This window comes from Microcaecilia unicolor, chromosome 9, assembly GCF_901765095.1.
Source record: "Microcaecilia unicolor chromosome 9, aMicUni1.1, whole genome shotgun sequence".
Lineage (NCBI taxonomy): Eukaryota > Metazoa > Chordata > Amphibia > Gymnophiona > Siphonopidae > Microcaecilia > Microcaecilia unicolor.
In genome coordinates this window covers 180,318,299-180,343,959 of record NC_044039.1, presented here as the reverse complement: position 1 = coordinate 180,343,959, position 25,661 = coordinate 180,318,299, and the positions used below count along the sequence as shown (strand labels likewise).

Below are 25,661 nucleotides of genomic sequence, written 5' to 3'. Positions count from 1 at the left end.
TTGACCCCTCATGAACATTTTTTTTTTTTGTTACATTTGTACCCCGCGCTTTCCCACTCATGGCAGGCTCAATGTGGTGGGCCATGGAGGGTTAAGTGACTTGCCCAGAGTCACAAGGAGCTGCCTGTGAGGGAATTGAACTCAGTTCCTCAGGACCAAAGTCCACCACCCTAACCACTAGGCCACTCCTCCACCCACTTTGTCACTGGGTCAGAGACATTATCATCCCATCATACTCACGGTCATCAGCCACATCAAGATCAGGATGGCACAGGCTGACCAAGCCATTCGGAAACAAGACAGTGAAAGAAAAACAAATCCACAAGAAAGTCTGATGAGGAGATGGATGGTGGAGATGGCCTAAGAACTCGCAGAGCTTTGAGGGGGACTGATATAATTATTTCTAAAAGAGCCACAACCGCGCTAGGGAATTTTTTGAAACAAATTTAAAGGATTGCCAATTTTCCCAGCGTGCTGCGGACTCTAAAGTGATTAAGGTGTGAACCACGATGTTGACATAAGAGGACTTTTGGATCAAAGGAAGACATGAGAGTGGACCACCTTTAGCCATAAGCTAAGTGCCTTGAGATTAATAAACATATATTTTTCCTTTGTTTTTTTGCCCCGATTAACAAGCATTATTGTTGTATAAAAACTATGGGGACATTGTGGAGATAAATAATTGAAAATTTACAAGATAGGATTTCTCCAGTATTATTATTTTTTGGTGCTAGTGTGAGTAGTGTTAGTGTGGGACTATGAGAGAGTAGTTATGTGAAGAAAAATTCATGTTTGAAACACAGTGGGTTGATTTATTTCATATTACTTAACATTTATTATCACGGAGTATATCAATGATTGAGAAGCTTGTCCACCCTTAGAGGTTTAAATCGCGTAGCGTTTCCTTGCTTGGGTGAGGTATTTCCTCTGAGATTACTCCTACACAAATATTATCATTGTTTTAGATTCACTTATTTGTTTAATCATATCTGCTCTCTCATTAGTATCCATTTCTAACAGGGACCCTGGTTTAGTATTTTTATTGATTCTACATTACCAGTGGTTATTTTCTGGGTTTGTATTTTTTTATTCTAAGAAATGAGAGGACACGCAAAAATAAATTTGATATCTGTTAATGGAAAAAGTACCTCAACTAGTTCATTGTGCTTCTCGGTTATTTTTTCCAATTCGGCCATGCATTTTGAGAGTCTAAATGTTTTTCTGAAGACTGACAAGCAATGGACTCCAGGATCAGAAATGTTCAGAACTGCTTTGAAGTCTTCTATGTCAGCAATCGTCTTTTTCATGGAATCAATGTTTTCCAGTATAACCTGAAATATAAAAGTTAAAAATACTGAAAAAAAAGAGAAGCATAACAAGTAATTCCACACATAATCCAGTAAACAATAAGATGGTAATTCTATAAAGGCAGTATACACAAGTTACAATGTCTCTTCTAAAATTATAACTAAAAAAGCATAAGAAGCCTTCAAGAATAGGGGAGTGTCACATCAATACTTTATTAAGCAGGCCCAATATGCTCCAGGTTTCGGCAAAACCTCCTGCATCCAGGGGTCTTGTGCTGAAATAGTCAACTAATGTATCAATCGTTCAGTGGAAAGATACAATCTTACTTGAACAAAAAAGATGACTGCAATCAACGCAGAGCTCAAAGAATCAGTAAAAGCGTTCATGCACAATGTAAACTTTCTTCTCTCAACAAACTGCCCGATTGATAGATTAGTTGACTGTTTCAGCACAAGACCCTTGACGCAGGCGGTTTTGCCAAAACACAGACCGTGTTGGGTCTGCTTAATAAAGTATTGATTTAACACCCCCCCCCCCCCTTATTCCTTGAAGTCTCCTTGTGCTTTTTTGGCTATTTTGCTCTGTTTGGGTGTGCTTTGGATACCCTCTCATACGTTTCCTATAAAATTATCCCATGTGTAAAATTGAATGCAATGATTAGAACACATGCACTTTTACATGACCCTAGTGTAGGCATGTGGAGGGCAGGTTTGAGTGAAGAACAGGCAGAGTCATGATTTACGTGCATGCTTCGAAGCAGGCATAAATGACCATGGCTTCATTTTAGCCATGATCTCTGAGGATTCTATTCTGCTCTTTTATAAAGGCAGAGGCACCTAGGCATCTTTATACCATAGGCTACAAACGGTCATCTTCTTGCTCCCTCAATAGGCAAACTCTTACAAAATTATCTGCTATTGGAGTCATTCGCCCATATAGGGAGTAATTTTATCAAGTCTTTTCTGCACATATGTGGCCACATATGTGCATAAGAGTCCTTTTATAAAACACCGACGATTTGCTTACATGCCTTGTAGGCATAGTCAAGGGCACAGCGTGGGCAGAGTACTGGCGGAGTTCACAGGTATGTGCATTGATTATAAAATACTTTAATCAACATATATACTTGTGAATTTTACATGTGTATATTTACACCTGCTCTCAAACAAGTGGAGGAATGGCCAAGTGGTTAGTGCAGTGGCCTGTGAACCTGGGGAACTTGGTTCCATTCCCACTGCAGCTTCTTCTGACTCTGGGCAAGTCACATAGGAGTCCTTTTACAAAGGGGTGCTAGCATTTTTAGCATGTGCTAAATGTTAGAGACGCCCATATATTTCTATGGGCATCTCTAGCATTTAGCGTGCACTAAAACCATTAGTACGCCTTTGTAACAGATCCCCTTAATCCTCCATTGCCCCAGGTACAATAAGTAGATTGTGAGCCCACTGGGGACAGAGAAAATACCTGCATATAATAAATATAAACCACGTTGACTGTACCACAGAAAGGAGGTATATTAAATCCCCTTACTCTTAAAAAATTCCATGTGGGAAGGCAAGAAGAAAATGTCAATGAATTTAATATCCCTTAGCACACCATCTTGACACCAAAGCACTGTCAAGATCAGAACATGCCTCCAAGGTCACTAGTCATGGGTTAAGGAAAATACAGAGCAAGGTCAATATGATGCCTAAAATTATTTAATAAGAATGACAGAGATTTTTGTTAGAGGAGGAGGATGAAATCGATAATGGGGACATTCTATAAATTACACCTAAAGTTAGGCACTAATATCACACCCAACTTTTGGAGCGGAAACGCATTTTAATGGATGCAAGTCACTGAAACGGCAGATTGGTGTAAAAATACACGTACACGTCCAGTTACAGGATAGCACCTAAGTGTATCCACATGCAACTGCAAAGGGGGCATTCCTATGAGAGTGGTATGGGCGGGTCAGGGGCAATCTGGAAAATTGTGTGTAGTATTATAGAATACTGCAGATGCACACCACGATTTACACTTGGTGTAATTCCTTGCACCCAAATCTGGGTGTGGAATTCGGTGATCAATGCTATTCTATAAGGAGTGCTCATCCCGAAGCACCCACAGACTTAGAAACCTCAACATATATACGCTGGAAGAGAGGCGGGAGAGAGGGGATATGAAAGAGATGTTTAAATACATCAGTGGTGCTAATATACAGGAGGTGTGCCTTTTTCAAATGAAGGAAAACTCAGGAATGAGAGGGCATACGATGAAATTAAAAGGAAATAGATTCAGGAGGAATCTAAGAAAATTTCACCGAAAGGGTGGTGGATGTCGTGGAGATGGAGACTGTGTCAAAATTTAAGAAAGCATGGCAGAGGCATGTGGGATCCCTTAAGAAACGAAGAGTTAGTGGTTACTGAGGATGGGTAAGACTGGATGGGCCTTTTGGCCCTTATCTGCTATCATGTTTCTATGTAATAGCATTGGGCACCATTTACTGAATCCGGCTCCAACTGTTCAGCAGTTTCAACTTACTCCACAAACATGGCCTATATGAAAGGTGGCTAGAAGGCAGCCACTACTGAAAAAACGTCACAAGATTTGCTGCATAGTATTGCCAAGAAACAAGGACAATGCATGCATGTGAAAGGTGGTTTTGTGGTTCGATGAGACCAAAGTGGAATTTTTAGTCTCAATACTAAGCAATATTGGAGTAATTCTATAGCTGGAAGCCTAACATGAGCCTATTCTATAAAGTAATGTAGTGTAACAGCAAAAATAAATGCCTATATCTTAGGCATGAGCACATAAGAATATAAGCATTGCCATACTGGGACAAACTGAAGGTCCATCAAGCCCAGTATCCTGTTTCCAACGGTGGCCAATCCAGGTCACAAGCACCTGGCAAGATCCCAGAACAGAAAACAAATGTTATCCTAGAAATAAGCAGTGGATTATCCCAAGCCCATCTTAATAATGGCTTATGGACTTTTCTTTTAGGAAATTATCCAAACCTTTTTAAACCCTGCTAAACTAATCACTTTTACCACATTCTCTGGCAATGAATTCCAGAGTTTAATTACGCGTTGAGTGAAGAAATATTTTCTCTGATTTGTTTTAAATCTACTACTTAGTAGATTTATTGCTTGTCCCCTAGTCCTAGTATTTTTGGAAAGAGTAAAGAAGCAATTAACGTCTACCCATTCCACTCCACTCAGTATTTTATAGATCTTTATCTCCCCTCAGCCTTTCCTATATGGAAGTCGCCCTGTCCCCTTATCATTTTTGTTACCCTTCTCTGTACCTTTTCTAATTCTGCTATATCTTTTATGAGATGCAGTGACTAGAATTGCACACAGTACTCAAGGTGTGGTCATATCATGGAGAGATACAAAAGCATTATAACATTTTGTTTTTCATTCCTTTCCTAGTAATTCCTAACATTCTATTTGCTTTCTTAGCCACCGCTGAACACTGAGCAGAGGGTTGCAACATATCATCAGCGATGACACCTAGATCCTTTTCATGGGCAATGGACCTCTAATGTGGAACCTTACATCACGTTGTTATAGTTCGGGTTCCTCTTTCCCACATGCATCACTTTGCACTTGCTCACATTGAATATCATCTGGCATTGGGATGCCCAGTGTCCCAGTTTCGAAAGGTCCTCTGGCAATTTTTCACAATCCTCTTGTGAGTTAACAACTTTGACATCAGTAAATTTAATTATCTCACTAGTTATTGCCATCTCTAGATCATTTATATAAATATGTTAAAAAGCAGAAGTCTTAAGGGAATTATTCATCCGATTCCCTTGTCAGTGGGAACATCTTCGCCCATTCTGCTATAGGGAGAGGAGCATTCGGCAGAGTGGTGGTTGCTGCAGTTGAAGGGGGATTGTTCTTAGGAGTAGGCCCAGTTTGTGGGCTGGTGGGGCAGTTAAAGGAGGTAGTTTTGGGAGTTTGGGCAGATGCAAATGGTAGAATTTTGGTTGTAGTGGTAAATAGCAAGATGATGGGGAAGTTGTAGCGGCCTACAGCCATAGATGGAGCCATGATGTACAGTCACTTAACCCTCCATTGCACCAGGTAAAAATAACCTTAAATTGTGAGCCCATTAGAGACAGAAAAGTGCCTGCAAAAATAGTATACGTAAACCACTTTGACTGTATCTACAAAAAGGCAGTATATCAAATGTGGAAAAACATATACAGAGACATTCAGAGATGGAGTTGTGCACTAAATTCAATGAGAGAGAGAGAGCTTCGCTAGACATACAGAGATGATACAGAGATATTCAGAGACAGAGATGTGCTCTACTGAACAAGGAGAAAACTAAATATCTATGGATTGGTTCTATATTCTGGAAAATAATTATTTTTTATCAGTCAGACCTAATAAATTTCGATTAGAATTTACCTCATGTTTTATTAATAAAAATTGATAATTAACTACAGATGAAGGTGCACTACAGATGAAGCAGCACTTTTCACTGCTGCTTTTTTAGCTCCTAGCCACAACTCAATTGCCCTCCCCTTGTCCCTTCCTTCCTTCTCACCCATTACTTCCCTCACCCGTAACTGTCTTGTCTGTCTGTATTATTTAGATTGTAAGCTCTTTTGAGCAGGGACTGTCTCTTTGTATCAGGTGTTCAGTGCTGCGTGCGTCTGGTAGCGCTATACAAATGCTAATAATAATAATAAAGCAGTGAAAAATTATTTTGCAAAAATGAAAAAGTTAAGAACTAATTGGAAATTTTTTTTAACAAAATGAGTTTAGACTCCATGTTCAGTCTTTCCTTTTGGCACAGTTTGATTACTGCAATGTAGTATATACTGGCTGTTCATAATTTCTTATGAATAAGTTGCAGCAAGTGCAGAATGCGGCCGTCCGTGTGAGTTTTAAAGTCAACAGATGTGAATCTATTTCTGTTGGAATGTAATTGTATTTTACATGCATTGCCTGTCACCTATTATTTCTCTGTGATTACTCTGTGACCTCTGATGTGAATTACTTAGAGAGGTCACATAGCTATGCAACTTCCTGTGGGGGTTAGATGCAGCAGATGCAGCACATGCAGCACATGGAGCACATGGAGCTCATGTTCTCTCCTAACCTGAGAGGATCTATGGTGGTGTGAGCATCCATTACCATCTAAGCACATGGAAGGAGCTGATAATACAAATGTATAGTAATATGTATATATAAGCCTGTCTGATTATAATCTAACTACAAACTGTGAGTAAACAGATGTTTTGTTACTTCAACTTTAAAGTGACTCAGCAGTGAATTATTCAGGGGTGTATGAGAGAGAGATGAAGAAAGAAATTAACATTTCTAAAGCTGAAGCTGTGTGTACTAAAATCTGCTAATTATTTACTACAAATAATCCAACAAAAGGGTTATGGGCCCAGGGTCCAGGAATTGAAAAAGAAGAGAAATATTACCAGGCAGAAAAAAAAAAAAAAGGCCACATTTTTTTCTCTTAAGTTTTAAAGGAAAGATTCAGTCTGTCTCTCTCTCCCCCCACACAGCAGACAGAAGGCTAAGAAAATGGCTGAGGGAAGAAATTCACTATTGTTCTATTCTCTCAAGGTGCCTAGATTAACTGAGTTTAATTATCAGCAGTGGGAATTAAGATTCATATGTTTCCTTCGAGCAAAAAGATTAGATATATGCTTAGACCAAGACAGAACAGCTGAAAATATGGCTGAATGGGACAATGCAAACTATTATGTGAAGTGCATGCTTTTGGAAGCTCTCTCAGAGAAACAAGCCATATTAGTGGAGGGAAAAGATACACCAAAGGACATTTTATATAAACTGAGAACTATGTATGCAACTACATATGCAAAGCAGCAACCAATTTGGCTGGCAGAGTTGAATGAAACCAAATTAAGGGATAAAAGTAAATGTAATGATCACATTATGCATCTTATGTCTTCATTTCAAAAGCTAGAACTTTCAGGAATTCCCATGTGTGATGCATTGAAAAGAGCATTTCTTTTTACCTCACTATCAAAGAAGTTTGATGTTTTTAGGTCTGTAAATGAGGCCATTGAAGGGCAATCTTTTGAACAGGCAACATCAAAACTAAGGCAGGAATGCATAATAAATGATTCTGAGGAGATGTGTTCTCAAAGCAAGTCAGAGAGAAATGAAACAAATTTCTTGGCAAAGAACAGAGGAAGGCGGAGCTATGGGAAAACTCCACCCAAGGGCAAGCTGATTTGCTACTCATGTGGAAAGGAGGGACATGTATCTAAATGGTGTAAGGAAACACAAAACACTCCCTCTAGCTCACCTAAGCCAATGGAACTAAAGAATTTTCAAACCAGGAAATGTATGAAGGACAAAGATAAACACAAGGGCTTTCTAATGGCAGAAAAATCTTTGACTATGGTAAATAATAATTCAAATGAAAGTACTTGGATTTTGGATTCGGGGAGCACATGCCATTTAACCAATTGTAAGAATTTCTTTCAGGAAATGTGTCCAGAGGAAGGTATTCTTAAAACTGCAAACGCAGGGACTGCTAAGATCCAAGCAAAGGGTATTGGATTCTTAAAATGCAAAGTGTCTAATGAAGTTAAAGAAATTCCTGTAAGTGATGTCTTGTATATTCCCCAAGCAGTTTGCAATATGCTTAGTGTATCTACATTAGATAAGAAGGGATTTGTGATTCATTTTGAAAACAGTAAGTGCACAATCTCTAAAAATGATGAAGTGTATGCTGAAGCTTTTATGCATAATGATGTTTATAAGCTGAACATTTCAGGTGAAGCCTCACATATGGCGCAAGTAAGGAAGAATAATGGTAAATGTAGTCCGGAAATCTGGCACCGCCGCCTGGGACATCGTGATTTTAAGGTGATCCAGGATCTTCACAGTAAGCAACTGGCCACCGGCATTCAGATAAGTGCAGATGCTGGTGAAATGGAGAAATGCATAGACTGTGTTACTCAAAAAGGTGTGAGACCCTCATTTCCTGCATACACAGGAAATAGGAGTAATAAAGTACTGGACTTAATACACAGTGACTTATGTGGACCGTTTAATATCCCATCATTGGGAAATAACAGATTTGTGCTAATATTCTTGGATGATTTCTCTAGATACTGTGTGGCCTATTTGCTGAAAGAGAAAAGTCAAGTCACAGACATGCTGAAGAAATACGTAGCCATGGTGAGCAATAAATTTGAAAGAAAACCAAAGGTTCTTCAGACCGACAATGGTGGTGAGTTCACTTCACAAAGCATGCGCACATTTCTAGAACAAGAAGGCATTCAACATATCACAACAGTAGCTTACACACCAGAGCAAAATTCTGTTGCAGAGAGAAAATTTAGGTCACTTGTGGAAATGACCAGATGTATGCTGTCAGATAGCAATCTCCCTAAAAGACTATGGGGAGAAGCCATTCTCACAGCAGTGTACCTACAAAACAGAATGCCAACTAAAGGCGCTGAGCGCACACCACATGAGACATGGCATGGTAGGAAGCCAAACCTGTCACACATAAGAACATTTGGGAGTACAGCATATGCTCATGAACCAAAGCAAAGAAGGCATAAGCTGGATTCCACAACAGAAAGGGGCATTTTAGTTGGCTATGCTCCAGGACACAAAGGATATAGAATTTTGAATCTGAAAACTGGCATTGTTGGCATAAGACATGTTACATATTTTGATGAAAACAAAAGGGTTGATAAAGGCTGGATTATCCCAGATGAGCCTTATCATCCAGAATATGAAACTAGAACCATAATAGACATGCCAGTGTGTATAAATGCCATACCAAGGCAGATGTCTGAAAGCAACTCATCTGTACCTAACGAGGAACAGGCAGAGGAAGCAGACACAGAAAGGATCATTGAAGAAGACAGTACAGTTGGAGAAGGGGAATCAATTGGAGAAGAACTCTCAGATTTAGAGGATGCAGAAAGGTCAGACCAACCTGTTGTCAGACGCTCATCCAGGGAAAACAAAGGTGTTCCACCCCCAAGACTGTCGTACCTAACAAAGTCAGCAGAAGCTCAAGAGCCCTTAACATGGGATGAGATTGAGAAAATGCCAGCAGAAGAAGCTGCTGAATGGCGTAAAGCTGCACAAGAAGAAATTGATGCATTGGATAAAAATAATACTTGGATTCTTACAAAATTACCTCCTGGCAAGAAAGCTATAGGATGCAAATGGGTATTCAAGTTAAAAAGGAATGCACAAGGAAAAGTGGAAAGGTATAAAGCCAGATTAGTCGCAAAGGGATATCTTCAAAAATATGGAGAAGATTTTGATGAAGTGTTTGCACCTGTAGTGAAACACACGACAATAAGAACACTTCTGAGCATTGCAGTCTCAAAAGGCATGCAAGTCAACCACATTGATGTGAAAACAGCGTTTCTTCACGGAGATATAACTGAAGACTTGTACATGGAACAGCCAACAGGTTTCATAAATACAAAACAAAGACAGCTAGTGTGTAAATTAAACAAAGGTCTTTATGGATTAAAGCAAAGTGCAAAATGTTGGAATGAAAAATTGCATGAAATATTGACAAATTTAGGATTTAAGCAAGGTGAAGCAGATAAATGTTTGTACACTAGGTGCACAAATGGACAATATGCATACATTTTAGCTTTTGTTGATGATCTGCTCATTGCAAGCAAAAGTGAGCAAGAGTACAAGGACATTGTAAAGTGTTTAAACCACAATGTTGAGATAAAAGAACTGGGTAATGTGTCATACTATCTTGGTATAGAAATTGAGAAACAAAATGATGGTTCTTATCTTCTAAGCCAGAAGCAGAAAATAAATGAGCTTATTGAAAGTTTAGGTATGCAAGATGCCCAAGTTGTAAGCACTCCCATGATCACTGATTTTCTGAAGGATGAAACAGTAAGAGAACCTTTACCAGATAACATCCAATATAGATCAGCCATAGGTAAGCTTTTATATCTAGCTACCACATACAGGGCTGATATAGCAAATGCAGTAGGAATTTTGAGCAGAAGGGTCAGCTCACCTACCAAATCAGATTGGACTGCAGTTAAAAGGATGGTAAGGTATTTAAAGGGTACCATTGATTGTAAATTAAAGATTTCAGCCAATAGTAATCCAAAACTAATATGTTACTGTGATTCAGATTGGGCAGGGGATCATTCTGATTATAAATCCACAAGTGGATATGTGTTTATGTATGGAAATGTACAAATTTCATGGGCCAGTCATAAACAAAGTATTGTGAGTTTGTCTTCTACAGAAGCTGAATACGTGGCTGTATCGGAAGCGTGCAGAGAACTGATGTGGATTGAAAAACTTTTGCTGGATTTTGGTATAGCTGAAAAGAGACCAATCCAGTTAATGGAAGATAATCAGAGCTGCATCCGACTGTCACAGAATGACAAGGTTCAGTCACGCACCAAGCACATCGCAACGAAATACCACAACGTGCGAGAGTTGGCGAAAGAAGGGGTCATTAGTCTACACTATTGTCACACCAGTGAGATGACAGCTGACATCATGACCAAACCGTTACCCAGAGAACGTTTTGTGAATCTGCGTATAAAGCTTGGACTTTGTATGAATAAATAATTGCATGACAGTTATGCATGAGAAGGGGTTTGTTGGAATGTAATTGTATTTTACATGCATTGCCTGTCACCTATTATTTCTCTGTGATTACTCTGTGACCTCTGATGTGAATTACTTAGAGAGGTCACATAGCTATGCAACTTCCTGTGGGGGTTAGATGCAGCAGATGCAGCACATGCAGCACATGGAGCACATGGAGCTCATGTTCTCTCCTAACCTGAGAGGATCTATGGTGGTGTGAGCATCCATTACCATCTAAGCACATGGAAGGAGCTGATAATACAAATGTATAGTAATATGTATATATAAGCCTGTCTGATTATAATCTAACTACAAACTGTGAGTAAACAGATGTTTTGTTACTTCAACTTTAAAGTGACTCAGCAGTGAATTATTCAGGGGTGTATGAGAGAGAGATGAAGAAAGAAATTAACATTTCTAAAGCTGAAGCTGTGTGTACTAAAATCTGCTAATTATTTACTACAAATAATCCAACAATTTCCCCATTCTATTTAGTACTCCATTGGCTCCCAATAGAGGCAAGAGTACAATTTAAGTTATATACTGTAATCTTCAGTTTTTTTCATGGGGAATTGCCGGCTATTCTAGCTTGGTTTTTTCGGAGGTTAAATAGTAATAGGTTTCATAATACCAGAAATCAAATGTTATTTAATTTTCCTAATGTTTGGGGAGTAACTAAATTGAAAATATTTCCATCTTCTTTGATCTATCAGGCAGCTTTTGTATGGAATTCACTTCCAGTCTATATAACATTAACAAATTATTAAGAGATTACTGAAAACTTCTATTTCAGAAGTTTGTAAATATTTAATTTGTATGATTTGATCTGGTTATATCTAATGTAAATCCTGGAGTAGTGATGGAGCTGCGTTCAACATGCAGAGACGGAGTAGTGCTCACCAGGCAAAAACAGATCTGCACCCAACTGTAATATATGGAGCGCCGCTCACCAGGCATAGAAGGCTGAGTACATAAAGATGAAACAGCACTCAATGGGTAGCAATGGATCTGAGCCTATTAGGCAGAGATGGAGCTGTGCCCCACAAAGGAGCCTAATAGCACAGGCAGTCGTGTTCAGAGCAAGGACTAGGGCTGCGTTCCACACAGAAAAAAGGAGGCATTTTGCTCCTCATTCAGATATGGAGCCATTCCAATTGACAGAGAAAATTGGGAATGGCATCCGAAGAGGAAGCACGAGTGGACCACTCTAGATATGGTGATGTGGCCACCAGGTGTAGCCAGAACCATGCTCCACAGCCAAATACTCAGCAGCGTAGCATGTAGAAACCATGCTGTATAGACAGTGATTGAGCCACGCTCCACATGTATCAATGGAAAAAGCTCAACAGCCATGAAAGAGCTGAATTCTGCCGATACCATAGAGCCACGAGCTAGCCAAGCAGCCACAGCGGTGAAGCTGCTACTGTGAGGCAAAGGCCCATAATAACAACAGGAACTGCCAAAGGCTGACACAGCTGGAGCTGCTAACAGTGAAGGAGTGCCTGTAGAAGTAAAAAGACACAACCATGCTACCTGCCCAGTGGAGAGAGAACACTCAAGACAGCAAGAACCTGACAGTATGCAGTGGGCTGCGAGGCCAAGCAGCTAGCGTAACCCCCAACAGGAAGGTCCCAAAACAGCAGCCATGAAGAGGCTGGTGAAGACACCACAAACTCTTCCACCAATCAGCAGCAAAAAAAAAAAAACAGAAGGCTGCAATCTGCTAGGCACCCAGGGGCATTCCACCCCGCAACTACTCCAAGCCTCAAGACTACAGTGGCCCGAAGGAAATAGTGCAAGCACTAAATAATCTGAAGGGCAATCAGCCATGTCAGAACGGCTCCAAGAAGGCTAAAGGCACAGAGAGCTGTGAGGTGGAAATTCTGCCGTATGTTGAAGTTCGAGAATGCAAGAGGTCAGACAACCGAGAGTCGGCTCCCGACACTACATGGGATCACCATCTTTGGAAGGCCATGCTGGGATGACCGATGTGCCCCGAAAGTGGCCGCTGCAGCAGTGCACCACTAGATGCTCATGTGGACATGGGCTGTCAGCTTCCCCCCCCCCCTCCCCCCCCATCAGAACTGGCAATATAAAATTTGCACTTAGCACGTATCATCCCATTGGCTAACTTTAGGCGACCTTTACTGAAACCTTTACTCCCCCTAAACATGTACATGTATATTTTATAAAACACCTGTTTACAACACAACTGCTCCATGCTTCACCCCCATTATGTTTCCAACAAATGCCTCTGCGTAGTACGTGTATAAGACGTGCATGTGATCTTATCTGAGCATATTTGTTCATGCTATAATAGCTATTCTCTATGTATAAAACACGCTTTACACAAGGAAAAACCTTTATAAAACAACCCCAATGCCTAAGGTTCATACTTACATGTCCATGTTTAAGACGTTGTAAGGGAGAAATATCAACTACATCTGTTGATGACAAGATAGTCTTAATCGTTGAAACTCTTTTGTCCAAGACTTTTACTTCCATTTCAATAGCAGCCACGTCCTAAGGTTAAGGACATGAAAAGAAGTAGATGTAAATTATATACACATTACTGGCCTGAGTAACTCATGCTTTTTATGGACACTCAAAAGATCTAAGTGCCTAATTTAAAGAGGCAGGTGCTTAGATCTATCTAAATCAAGGGTTCTGAACTTAGTCCTCAGGTTTTCAGGATATCCACAATGAATATGCATGAGATAGATTTGTACACAGTAGAGTCAGTGCTTGCAAATTTATCTCATGAATATTTATTTATTTAGTTAGTTAGTACATTTATACCCCACATTTTCCCACTAGAGCAGGCACAATGCGGCTTACAGGGTTACATAAGGTTGCAACTCATTCAGGGTAGAGATACAAAAAGACAGTAAAATGGGTAGAACATGAAGATAATAAAGAATGCATGACAAATATCATGAAAGCCAGACTGGCTTGGTATGTCCTGAGGACTGGGCTTAGACCCCCTGTCTAACTGAATATTCTCCTTATTCAGCACCTAAATTTAGGCACCTAAAATGGATGAGCAGGTAGGTCATGGCTGAGAAATTAAAAGCCTAAAACTAAGTACAGGGGTCCGATGCCATGCTCCCTTCCCTCCCACCAACTCACATAACAAAGCTCCTAGTAAATCTTTCCTCACCCCCGACGTTAGAAAGATCCAGTACCCTTCCTCTACCACCAGTTATCCCACTATCATTATATTCCTATGGGTGTCTCTAACATTAGCAAATGCTCATTTTTAGCACGCAATAAAAGGTTTGCACGCCTACAGTGCGGTTTTGTAAACAGAGCCCTTAGGGAGTCTTTTACTAAGCCATGGTAGCGTTTTTTAACGTGCACTAAATGCTAGAGACGCCCATAGGAATATATGGGCATCTCTAGCATTTAGCAAACGCTTATTTTTAGCACACGTCAAAAACACTACCTCGGATTAGAAAAAGGCTCTATTAAGACTCTGCATTTCTTGAAAGTGTAGTTTGGTTAACTACTCCAGCACACACTGCTACTAAGGAGAAAGAAAGAAGTTAGCAAGTCTGGAGTACAAGAGAGCAATAGGGAGCCACCGGTCATGGAAAGAAGGAAAGGATACAGAAAGAGCAGATATCCAGAGAGAACTGAATTGTTGACCACATCTAAAATCAATCCAGCTCTGAAAATAACTAAAAAGAGTACAAGAGGAGTCTCTTGGGGACTGAAGAGTCCTGGGAGAAGTAAGTGACTGTAAGTATCTGCTGTTATTTTTGCTCTCTGACTTTACTACTGTTATTGTTACAACCATACAATATAAGGGGGTAAGGGTGAGATATGTACCTGAGACCTTTTATGTGACGTCCACTGCAGTGCCCCTAGGTCGCCCTACTGCTCTGCTGGGGATGTCTTTGTGGCCAGACTACTAAGAATGCTGGCCCTCCCATATATCCCAATGGCTGGTTTTTGTGTATTTTTCCCTTGGACTTTTTTTTTTTCTATAATGGTCAGAAAAGAAAAATGCACTGAGCACATAGGGGTCCTTTTACTAAGGTGCACCGAAATGTGGCCTGCGCTGGTGTAGATGTGTGTATTGGACGTGCGCAGGTTCATTTTTCAGCACACCTGCAAAAAAGGCCCTTTTTTGTTGCCAAAAATGGACGTGCGGCAAAATGAAAATTGGCACTCGTCCATTTTGGGCCAGAGACCTTACCGCCACCCATTGACTTAGCGGTAAGGTCTCACACGTTAACCAGGTGGTAATCGTCAGCGAATGTACAATGCCGACTACCACTCAGTTAGCGCCGCACGCCGGAAATTTTCGGGCGTGCGTAAAAAATAAAAATTACCGCCCTGCAGTAGTTCCAAATTGGCACGTGTTGGGTGCGCGTAGGCGCCTACGTAGCTTAGTAAAAGGGCCCCATAAACATGAAGCAAATGGCCATTTTTGAAACAAAGAGACGTTTTTCTGGTTCAAAAATCGCTATGTTTGTCACTTGATGTTTGGTTGCTTTCTGCAAAATGTCCACAATGGGATTTAGAAATCAAATCAAAAATGTCCCTCTTAATGCTCTTAATCCCACACGTGGTATTGTAGTCCTAAACTTAAAGGAAAAACACCTGTTGCAGCCTCACTTGTTAGTTGATAGCACTTGTACATGCAGTTATTTAAAATCCGGCCACGCAATGTATAACTGCCAGAACTAATATGTAGCAGTTGTGGAACTGCCACTTTCAAGTATAAGCGCCAGCACTTATGTTACACCTGGACGAATTCTACACCACAAAAAAATGAAAATTTTGTGCACACTGTTTTAAAATTCTGCATGTTCATAATGTTTTGTGCATGATTACCTCATCATAATGCCAAGGCTCCCCTTTGCTCAAGGCCTGACATCTCCCTCCCCCAATTGTCCTTGGCTCAGGCTCATTCCCCTGCAGTCTCTCTCCCGCCTTCTGCTGACGCAACTTCCTATTTCCATAAGGGCGGGACAGACAGAGCGAGAGAAGGCCCGATGGTCCACATTTCTTTTACGTGCAGGGCAGGCGCGAGGCGCTTCGCCTCGCCTCCCGATATTCTTTTTAAAGGTAGGGTGCGGGAGCTGGTCGGGGGGAGGGGGGTGTCATCGTGCTGCACCCGGGGGGGGGGGGTGCAACGGCAAACTGCCCCGCCCCGGGTGGCAGCCCCCCCTGCTACGCCACTGGTGGAGGGTGCCGAGTGATGGATTTAGTAAAATACCAGTGTATCTGTGAACGTCCCAACCTGGTTGTTCCAGTTCCTCCCTTGATGACCTATGCAAAATGGGCCTTCATAAGCATTAACCAAAGTCAATGCAGATTTACAAATGTTCAGTGTCAACCAGTTGCAGGGCTGCTCAAAAAAAAAATGCTTGATGGCATCAAAGTGTGCAATGACCTTCACAAAGTAGCTCATTTCTCTACTGGAAATAAAAGGAGATTCTAGGTGCCAAGAGCATGCGAAGTGTGAGCTGGAGGTCACTGCTCCACTCTCTGTGGAACAAATCTGAACGAAACTGCATGAACAATTCAAAAGTTACTAGGGAAGGGGATGGAATATAAGAACATAAGAATAGCCATACTGAGTCAGACCAATGGTCCATCCAGCCCAGTATCCTGCTTCCAACAGTGACCAATTCAGGTCACAAGTCCCTGGCAGAAACCCAATTAGTAGCAACATTCCATGCTACCAATCCCAGGGCAAGAAGTGGCTTCCCCCATGTCCATCTCAATAACAGACTATGGACTTTAACTCCAGGAACGTGTCCAAACCTTTTTTAAACCCAGATATGCTAAGCGCTGTTACCACATCTTCCAGCAGCGAGTTCCAGAGCTTAACTATTCTTTGAGTGAAAAAATAGTTCCTCCTTTTTGTTTTAAAAGTATTTCCATGTAATTTCATTGAGTGTCCCCTGGTCTTCGTACTTTTTGACAGAGTGAACAATCGATTCACTTCTACCCATTCAACACCACTCAGGATTTTATAGACCTCAATCATATCTCTCCTCAGCCTTCTCTTTTCCAAGCTGAAGAGGCCTAAGCTCTTTAGCCTTTCCTCATATGGGAGGAGTTCCATCCCCTTTATCATTATGGTCACTCTTCTTTGAACCTTTTCTAATTCCGCGACATCTTTTTTGAGATATGTCAACCAGATATCATGAACTTACAAAGCCAGTTTCCATACAGGAAGCAAGGCTAACAAACTTATAACAAAAATTAATAGGCAAATTAATTTGGCTAACAAGACTTACATCGGCTATATGCTGGAGCTGAGGAAGTCTCCCCATTATCTTCTGCTGCAGGAGTGCTACTTCCGAATTTAGTTCATCTATTCTCTCTGCTGTGATGTTTGTTTCAAAGATCGATAGCTCATCCAAACCTGTGTAAATGTCATGCAGAATATTTTGCTTCTGCTCAGAATCCTCCAATGCCATCTGGAAAGATAAGTGTAAGATGATTAACATGAGTGCAAGATGCACTTCATAACTAATAATGTTGCCAACAAAAAGTGGTACTGCGCTTCACTGAGTCCTCCCTCCCTCAGGGGCTCCCCACTGCCCAGCAGCAGAACAGTATAGGACCAATCGACCTAACTTGCAAGGTATGTTCAATGGCTTTTAGGGCTTGTCCATAAACCAGAAAGGGATGGGCATTCCATAAAGATGTGGAGAAGAGTGCCAGTAAAAACATTACACTTCAAACAGGTATCAGTCCTCCCACAACCCCATAGTGTATCCCCCTCTGTCTTTTGATATGTACCCCATGGAGAATCTTGTACTGAATGTCCTGTAGAGCTGCATTCAATGTAATCCTGGGGATGTCCTCAAGTACACCACTACTACTATTTACTACTATTTAGCATTTCTATAGCGCTACAAAGCGTACGCAGCGCTTCACAAACATAGAAGAAAGACAGTCCCTGCTCAAAGAGCTTACAATCTAATAGACAAAAATAAAGAAAGCAAATCAATTAATGTGGGGGAGTGGTTACAAGTCAAAAGCAATGTTAAAGAGGTGGGCTTTCAATCTAGATTTAAAGATGGTCAAGGATGGGGCAGTAATATTCCAGTAAGATGTGTAAATAAAAAACTTAAAGCAAGACGGTCAATATATTGTATATGGATTTTCAGAAGGCACTTGGCAACATGAAAGACTCCTTATGATGAAGCCACAACTTAAGTACTGCAAGCAGTTCTGGGTAGCTGCACCTCAAAACAGCAGAATGAGGAGAAAAATGATTATAGGGCTGATCAGTCCTCTTATAAAAAGAAAGGCTCAACTGGTTAGGAGAAGAAACAAGTGACAGCTGATACCAACAGAGGTCTATAAAATTCTGTATGGTGTGAACAAGTTATTTATACTATCAAACAGTACTAAGACTAGAAGATGCTCCAATGAAACTATCCAGCAGTATATTTAGGAAATCATGTTTTGAGCCAACATGCAAACTCCAGAATTAATTCTGCTAGTATATTTAGGAAATCATGTTTTGAGCCAACATGCAAACTCCAGAATTAATTCTGCTAGAAATGTGGTCAAGACGTATAGAATAGCTGAGTTAAGACCACCACAAAAAGGTCTGGACAAGTTACTGGAAGAGAGGTCCAAGAATAATCGTCAGCCAGACAGATTGGAAAGTCTCCAACATTTTACTTCCAGGAAGGAGCAAAATGGAACGTTCCTATTGGGATCCGACGGATACTTTCAAACAACTCACACTGGTCAGTGTTGGCCTAACCCAGCACAGCTATTATACATTTTAAATAATTAAAGATCATGCAGAGGCCAGTATTTAGCTGCAGTGTAACTTGGATGTTCTCAATTCATACATATGGCCCAGCAACACTATTCAGAGGAACTAAACAAACAATGGAAAATAAGGTGATATCTTTTTATTGGACTAGCTTTCCAAGGCCAAAACCTCCTCCCCCAGGTCAGGTAGTATGGGCCAAAGATGACAATATCAGAATACATAAATTGACTAACTTAAGATACGTACTAGAAATGTCTTCCCCCACATCCTTTGCCCATGAAAACCTTCAGTAAATATTAACTCTCTGCATGTTTTTACAGTTTTAAAAGAAATGGGTCTGAGATATAAAAAAAGAGAAAAACAGAATATGGGCAGTGGGAAAATCTGTTGCATTTGCGCATTTTGTATTCCAGCAGCTAAGCAAGGAGATCAATTTTAGTGCTCCCATTATAGACCAGTTTAACCAGTTTAAGCCATTTCAGCTTTTATTCCAAAAACATAAAAAGTAACAATAAATTGTGAAAATAATATGTTAAGAGATTGTGAGGGAGTCTATAGAATGCTGCCACTTCCCCTTAAGGGTACTCTTTCACAGTGTCAGAACCACCTTAAAACTCATAGTCCCAACCAATGGGGAAGCGCCATGGGAGGGTTATTGCCAGAAGAGCATGGTCCAGGAAATATAAAAGCTCAGGGCACAGCTGGGTTAGGGAGGCCCAGAGAGAAGCAGTGATGTCCAACTACCTCCACCATATCTGTTATCACACCCTTCAAAGAAACTGGGCGCAGTATTAAAAATCGACAGGCCCTTTATACTAAGCCGCGCTAACTTTTTAGCATATGCTAAAAATTAGAGTGGCCTGACGATAGAGACACCCATTATATTCCTATGGGTGTCTCTAGTGTTAGCGCACACTAATTCTTAGTGTGCACTAAAATGTTTGCGCGCCTACAGCGTGGCTTAGAAAACAGGGTCCTACGTATTCTTTCTAAAAGTCTACCAGAGGAAACAGAAGTTAAATCTGTCAATACAGAAGAAGAAAGCCCGTAAATTGCCTGAAAAAATAGACAAAGATCTATATAGTTTTCTTTTTTGAACCGGTAACCAATGCGACTGGATACAGTATGTTGTGATGTCATCAAACTTTCTAAGGTTAAAGATCAGCCTAATCGCAGTGTTTTGGATTAACTGCATTTTTCTCACTAATTTAATGGAGATGTTCAAATAAAGCACGTTGTAGTAATCCAAATGCGGTAAAATTAACAGTTGTACTAACAAAATATAAACAGGCTGATTAAAATAAGATCTTAGTAATCTCAATTGCCGCAATTTATCTGTAAATCAAAAGACAAGGTGGAGTCCAAGATCACTCCAAGTACTTTAGATTTGGTTTCAACAGGATAAATTAAATTCTGCAGCAAAATTATTATTTTTTTTAAGAGCAACTGAACCCGGATCACAAAACCACAAAATTTTAGTTTTACTTGAGTTTAATTTCAACAAATTTACAGCAGCCAAATCTTGAATCTTCTTCATACAAACTGAAAGCCTATTCATAGCATATGTAGTAAGGCAGGAACCAAAAGTAGAATGTGGTCTGCATATGATAAAAGTAATTCCCCTGATCTAAAACAAAGATTGCCTAGCAAAGACATAAAAAAAATTAAAAAGAAGGGGAAACAATGGGGATAAATTCAAAATATGCTTGATTGAACTCAGTAAAAGTGGGACTAGCTTAAGCTGCTATGTATTAGGAATCCTAAAATATTCCCTGGGCCTTAGTTAACTATATAAAGCCAGATTTCATACTTCCCGGTGTTTCTCATGTCCAGTATTATAAAAGCCTTTTGTCATCTCTCACTGTCTCATGCAAATATTGTGGCATTACATATAATTTACAAATTTTAACAGTGTGTATAGCTAGACACTTCTAAAATTAGCAATGTTTGATTTGCAGGTGACAAGTTTTTATTTATAATTTCTTTATTAATTTTCAAAATAAACAGGAGCTGACAATACAGTTCGAAATGCTCATTAACACACAAGTCAAAACTCGAGCTCACAAACAAGAGACAACTACCAAGTCCAAATTGAGAGAAGCATGAAAAGAGTAAAGAGAAAGAAAGAGAAGCGGAAAGAGAGAAAAAGAAAATAAAAAGTTTTTAATAGAAAAAGATTGAATTAGAGGGAGAGAGAATGCAATTAATCGAAAAAGTGGATTAAATCTGAACATCACGGACACTGAAGAACTGACAGTGATTGTTCCCTAGACACATATAACGTAGGTAACATCAAAGGACATACTGTTATGTCATTTACTATTTATGGAATGGCAAAATGCACATCATGATGATACTTGTGATTAAGTGAGCTCCAGTTTTTTTTTAAGAGCAATCATATAAATAGCTCCAGTTTTCTTTGTATGATCAGAAACAAAAGTCTTCTCTGGAAGTACATGGAAATTGCTCTCTCTTTTAGTATACATTCTGGTTTTAGAAGCTACCTTAAAAATCACACTAATTTTTACTTCACTACGGGCTCTTTACATGAAGCTGCGGCAAAAGGGGGCCTGTGCTGGCATCGGCGCATGTTTTTGATGCGCACCAAGGCCTCTTCTTACCGCAGTGGTAAAAGGGGGCCTTGGCGCAGGTCTTTGTTTTTTTCAGGAAATGGCCGTGCAGCAAGTGAAGCACTTGCCGTGCAGCCATTTCGAAGGGGAGCACTTACCGCCACCCATTGAGGTGGCGGTAAGGGCTTCCGCGCTAACCCGGTGATAACCAGGCAGGGTGCAGCACTGCCCAATTACTGCTGGGTACACACCGGTGCTACAAAAATATTTTTGTAGTGCCAGATATGACACGCGCTGGAGGTGGGAACTACCGCTGGGCTGCTGTGGTAGCCCAGGGATACTTCCCTTTTAGCAAGCTTAGTTAAAGGACCCCTATATGAGGAATAAGGCATAGGCAAACTAGGCATATACCCAGACCCTAAATGTTCAAGAGGGTGCTCTCAGATGTGCTAATTTAATGGTTCCTGAGGCAAAGTGAGGGAGGAGAGAAGTACCAGGGCTACCTCTGCCTGCAGAGATCTGTCTATTCTTCCTAACCCACCCCACCCCCCCACCCCATGCACTGTCGTCCAGTTGGCAGAAGGAGTAGGGAAGGAGCACTTCTATACCTGCCACTTCCTTCTCTTAAATCAGAACCATGCAGGGCCCAGTCTGTGAGAGTTTAAAATGCATCTTTATTACAACAGGAGTCCCAATGTGTTTGTTTTACCTAGGATCCATTAAAGGGTTAACCCTGCGGATGCACTGGCAGGAACTGCTTTGTACAGGAGGTTTGAAAGCTGTTGAGGGGGAGGATCAAGTTAGACCACTGTTCCTGCCTTTCTGTCTAGGAGGCATGGACTTACCATAAAGAAGAGGATCATGAGGAAAGCAGCAGTAAGCTTTTTTTTGCCTTGTATTTCTAAACCACAAGTGAAAACAGTCAGGTACAAAATGCTCACCAAACATACACACCTGAAGGGCACTTGCATGTTTACTCAGGGATTTAGCCGAGTCATATTTTGTTTCCCCTGTTAACAAGTTATTCGTGTTCTCTATCCACAATTTTATGTTCTTCAGCAGCTCATCACATTCTTCCATCTTACTAGCGCCCTGCCAAAACAGTTTGAAATAATCTATTTTAAAATGATTTAGCATATAATACAATTGTTTTAGTAAAAGAATGTAAAAGACAGTATGGATACCTGATAATGTACTTAGAACACCAAGTGCAATGAGCCTTAAAAGGTAAAAAGGTAGTCCCTGTATGCAAATATCAGGTCACGAATGACTTATGGGGCCACCGCTTGTGTGGCAGTTTCTTGGCAGACTATTAGAAGAATGGTTTTCCACTGCTTTCTCCAGTCATCTTTACCCCCCCCCCCCCTAGCTAAGGTCAAGTAATCAGTTACTGACCAAAAGAGGATGGATGGCAGAATTGGTCAGAAGCTGGCCACCAATTAGAAATCCCAGTGTAAGACCTACTGATTACAACCTAATCAGTAACAAAATATACAGGAGCCTACCCAGCACTTGGGGTCTCCTCTCTAAAACAACTAGTGGATGGCAAACATTTCCAGACACAATGCAGACCACAAAGGAGCTGCAGATTTCTGTGGAAAATCAGTGGGCACAGCAACAGACAGCTCCATACGTATTTCTAGTCACATATTTGCAGAAAAAAATGCTAGTATTCTAAACATTTACATGTGTAACACTCATAGAAATATCAGTGCTTAAGTTTATAGAACGCTTAGATGTAGCACGCTGAGTGTCAATTCTATGACGGCATCTAGACGCCAAGATTCCGTTATAGGATACTAGCGTAAGTTGGCACCTACATTTACGTATGCCCAATTATGCCATGTCAATAAGTACATAAGTATTGCCATACTGGGACAGACCGAAGGTCCATCAAGCCCAGCATCCTGTTTCCAACAGTGACCAATCCAGGGCACAATTACCTGGCAAGATCTCAAAACAGTACAGTACATTTTATGCTGCTTATTCTAGAAATATACAACGCAAAGAATAGTAGAACTCAAAACAAGAGTATCTAATTGATTCCAATTGTTTGTCTGATATACAATTCACAAAACCTTCCTAGGTTTATACTTTTTTTTAATTTTGTGAGTTTTTCTAAGTTTACTGGTTTATGTCTTAGTTCCCAAATGTTAAATTATTTGTTAGATGGTATAATATTGCAGCTGAACTTAACACCGTACAAGCATGATTAATTACATCAGAGTACAGGTATAGACGGATCTCCTGATGGTGTTGCACTTAACTTTCACAGGTCCGGTGTGTGCTTATCCCTTGATAAAGCCTTACAGAGCGAAACAGGCACCTGTCGGGGCAGCACAAGAGCCGGGATGCACAGATAAGTGTTGAATGAAATGCCTTTACTGCAATGAAATGTTAAGTTCAGCTGCGATATTATGATACCATCTAACAAATAATTTAACATTTGGGAACTGAGACAAAAACCAGTAAACTTAGCAAAAATTCACAAAATTTTAAAAAATTAAAAAAGTATAAACATTGGAAGGTTTGGGGGTCAGTCAATGATTACAACTGTCACGCAATAGGGGTCCACCCTCCCAGATGGTATTAAACAAAGCCCAGGTGACCATATGAGACTTCCCCTTCACACATATTGTGAATTGTATATCAGACAAACTTAATTGGAATCAATTAGATACTCTTGTTTTGAGTTCTACTATTCTTTGTATTATATATTCAAACATCAGTAGAACATTGCCGTTAAAGTTTCACAGTTTTTATTCTAGAAACAAGCAGTGGATTTTCCCCAAGTCCGTTTGAATAATGGTCTTTGGACTTTTCCTTTAGGAAGCCATCCAAACCTTTTTTTAAATCCCACTAAGCTAATTGCTTTTACTACATTCTCCAGCAACGAATTCCAGAGTTTAATTACACATTGAGTGCAGAAATATTTTCTCCGATTTGTTTTAAATTTACTACTTTGTAGCTTCATTGCATGCCCCTAGTCTTAGTATTTTTGGAAAGAGTAAACAAGTATTCATATCTACTTGTTCCACTCCACTTGCTAGTTCTTAATGCTGACAAGACTATTGTGTGTTGGATTTCTGGTAGTAGAACTCCGCCAACATTAGCCCCTAATTTGGAGGGCACACCTATTAAATAGTGAATACTTTCAGATATTTGAGAGTTTTATTGGATAATTGTTTAAAATCAAGATCAAGTTTCTAGTGTAGTAAAGAAGGGTTTTTTGTGTGTTGCAGCAGTTGAGATATATTAAACATCTATTAGATGTAAGTAGTCTACATACTTTGCTTCCTGCTCTCTTAATCTCTCATTTATTTGGGTTTCTGCCGGGTACTTCTGACCTGCATTGGCCACTGCTGGAAACAGGATACTGGGCTAGATGGACAACTGGAATTAGAAAAGTTTCAAAGAAGAGTGACCAAAATGATAAAGGGATGGAACTCCTCCCATATAAGGAAAGGTTAGAGAGGTTAGGGCTCTTCAGCTTGGAAAAGAGACAGATGAGGGGAGATATGGATTAAGGTCTACAAAATCTTGACTGGTGTAGAACAAGTAGAAGTGAATTGATTTTTTACTCATTCCAAAAGTACAAAGACTAGGGGACACTCAAGTTACATGCATAAAATCACCACCTTGAGTGAATCTCTTCATAAAGGCGGTTAATAAATCCTAATAAATAAATACTGGTCCTGTCCACGTTCCTCTCCTGTGAATGTCACTGGAAATATACAGTTACCTGCAGGCTGCATGTGCAAATCTGCAGCTTGTTAACAAGCTGCACCGCAAGCACAAGTTCCTTTCTGCTACAATTTTCATACAAGAAAATCATCATTCAAATGAACAAAATCACAGTTCAAATATTTTTTAAAAACGGAAATATTTCTTGGCAAGATATAAGAAAAGAAGCAGCCAAAAGGACCAACCAGTGACTAACAAATAAATGAAATGTATTAAAAAAGCAGCCTTCAAAAATAAAAGTGTGCTTGTGTTTTCCTATTATGTAGATGTGTTAATAAAGGCCCTACGTGTTTCAGCAGCGGACTGCCTGCATCAGGGGCATGTTTACCCTTATCATAGGAGAATGTAACACACCTTAAAATGGGGCAGATAGAGCATTTGGGGTTGCTTGCACTGGTCTCTTTGAGGCTACTGTAAATAGCTTAAGAAACAGTTGAAAAACTTGATCACACCTTTTTTCAATAGTTACATACAGGTACACTAGGTATTGACCCTGAAGGACTCACAATCTAACTTTTGTACCTGAGGAAATGGAGGATTAAAACCCTTTAGTGTCCAATGTTCCTGTAATAAGCCATATGGGAACAGACTGATGGGAACATTGGACACTAAAGGGTTAAGAGACTTGTCCAAGATCACAAGAAGCAGCAGTGGGGTTCTGAACCGGGCACCTCTGGA

At 40.2% G+C, this 25,661-nt stretch overlaps 1 protein-coding gene across 1 annotated transcript in view; it reads right to left on the bottom strand.

Annotated features, from left to right (window-relative positions):
- Positions 1 to 25,661, bottom strand: part of LOC115477722 (nesprin-2-like) — a 359,728-nt gene that overhangs the window by 265,605 nt on the left and 68,462 nt on the right. The window contains exons 21-24 of the mRNA XM_030214775.1: positions 22,194 to 22,331; positions 17,168 to 17,350; positions 13,311 to 13,433; positions 1,149 to 1,331 (exon numbers count right to left, since the gene is read on the bottom strand). Of these exons, the coding sequence (XP_030070635.1) occupies positions 1,149 to 1,331; positions 13,311 to 13,433; positions 17,168 to 17,350; positions 22,194 to 22,331 (627 nt within the window). The remainder of the gene's footprint in view (positions 1 to 1,148; positions 1,332 to 13,310; positions 13,434 to 17,167; positions 17,351 to 22,193; positions 22,332 to 25,661) is intronic.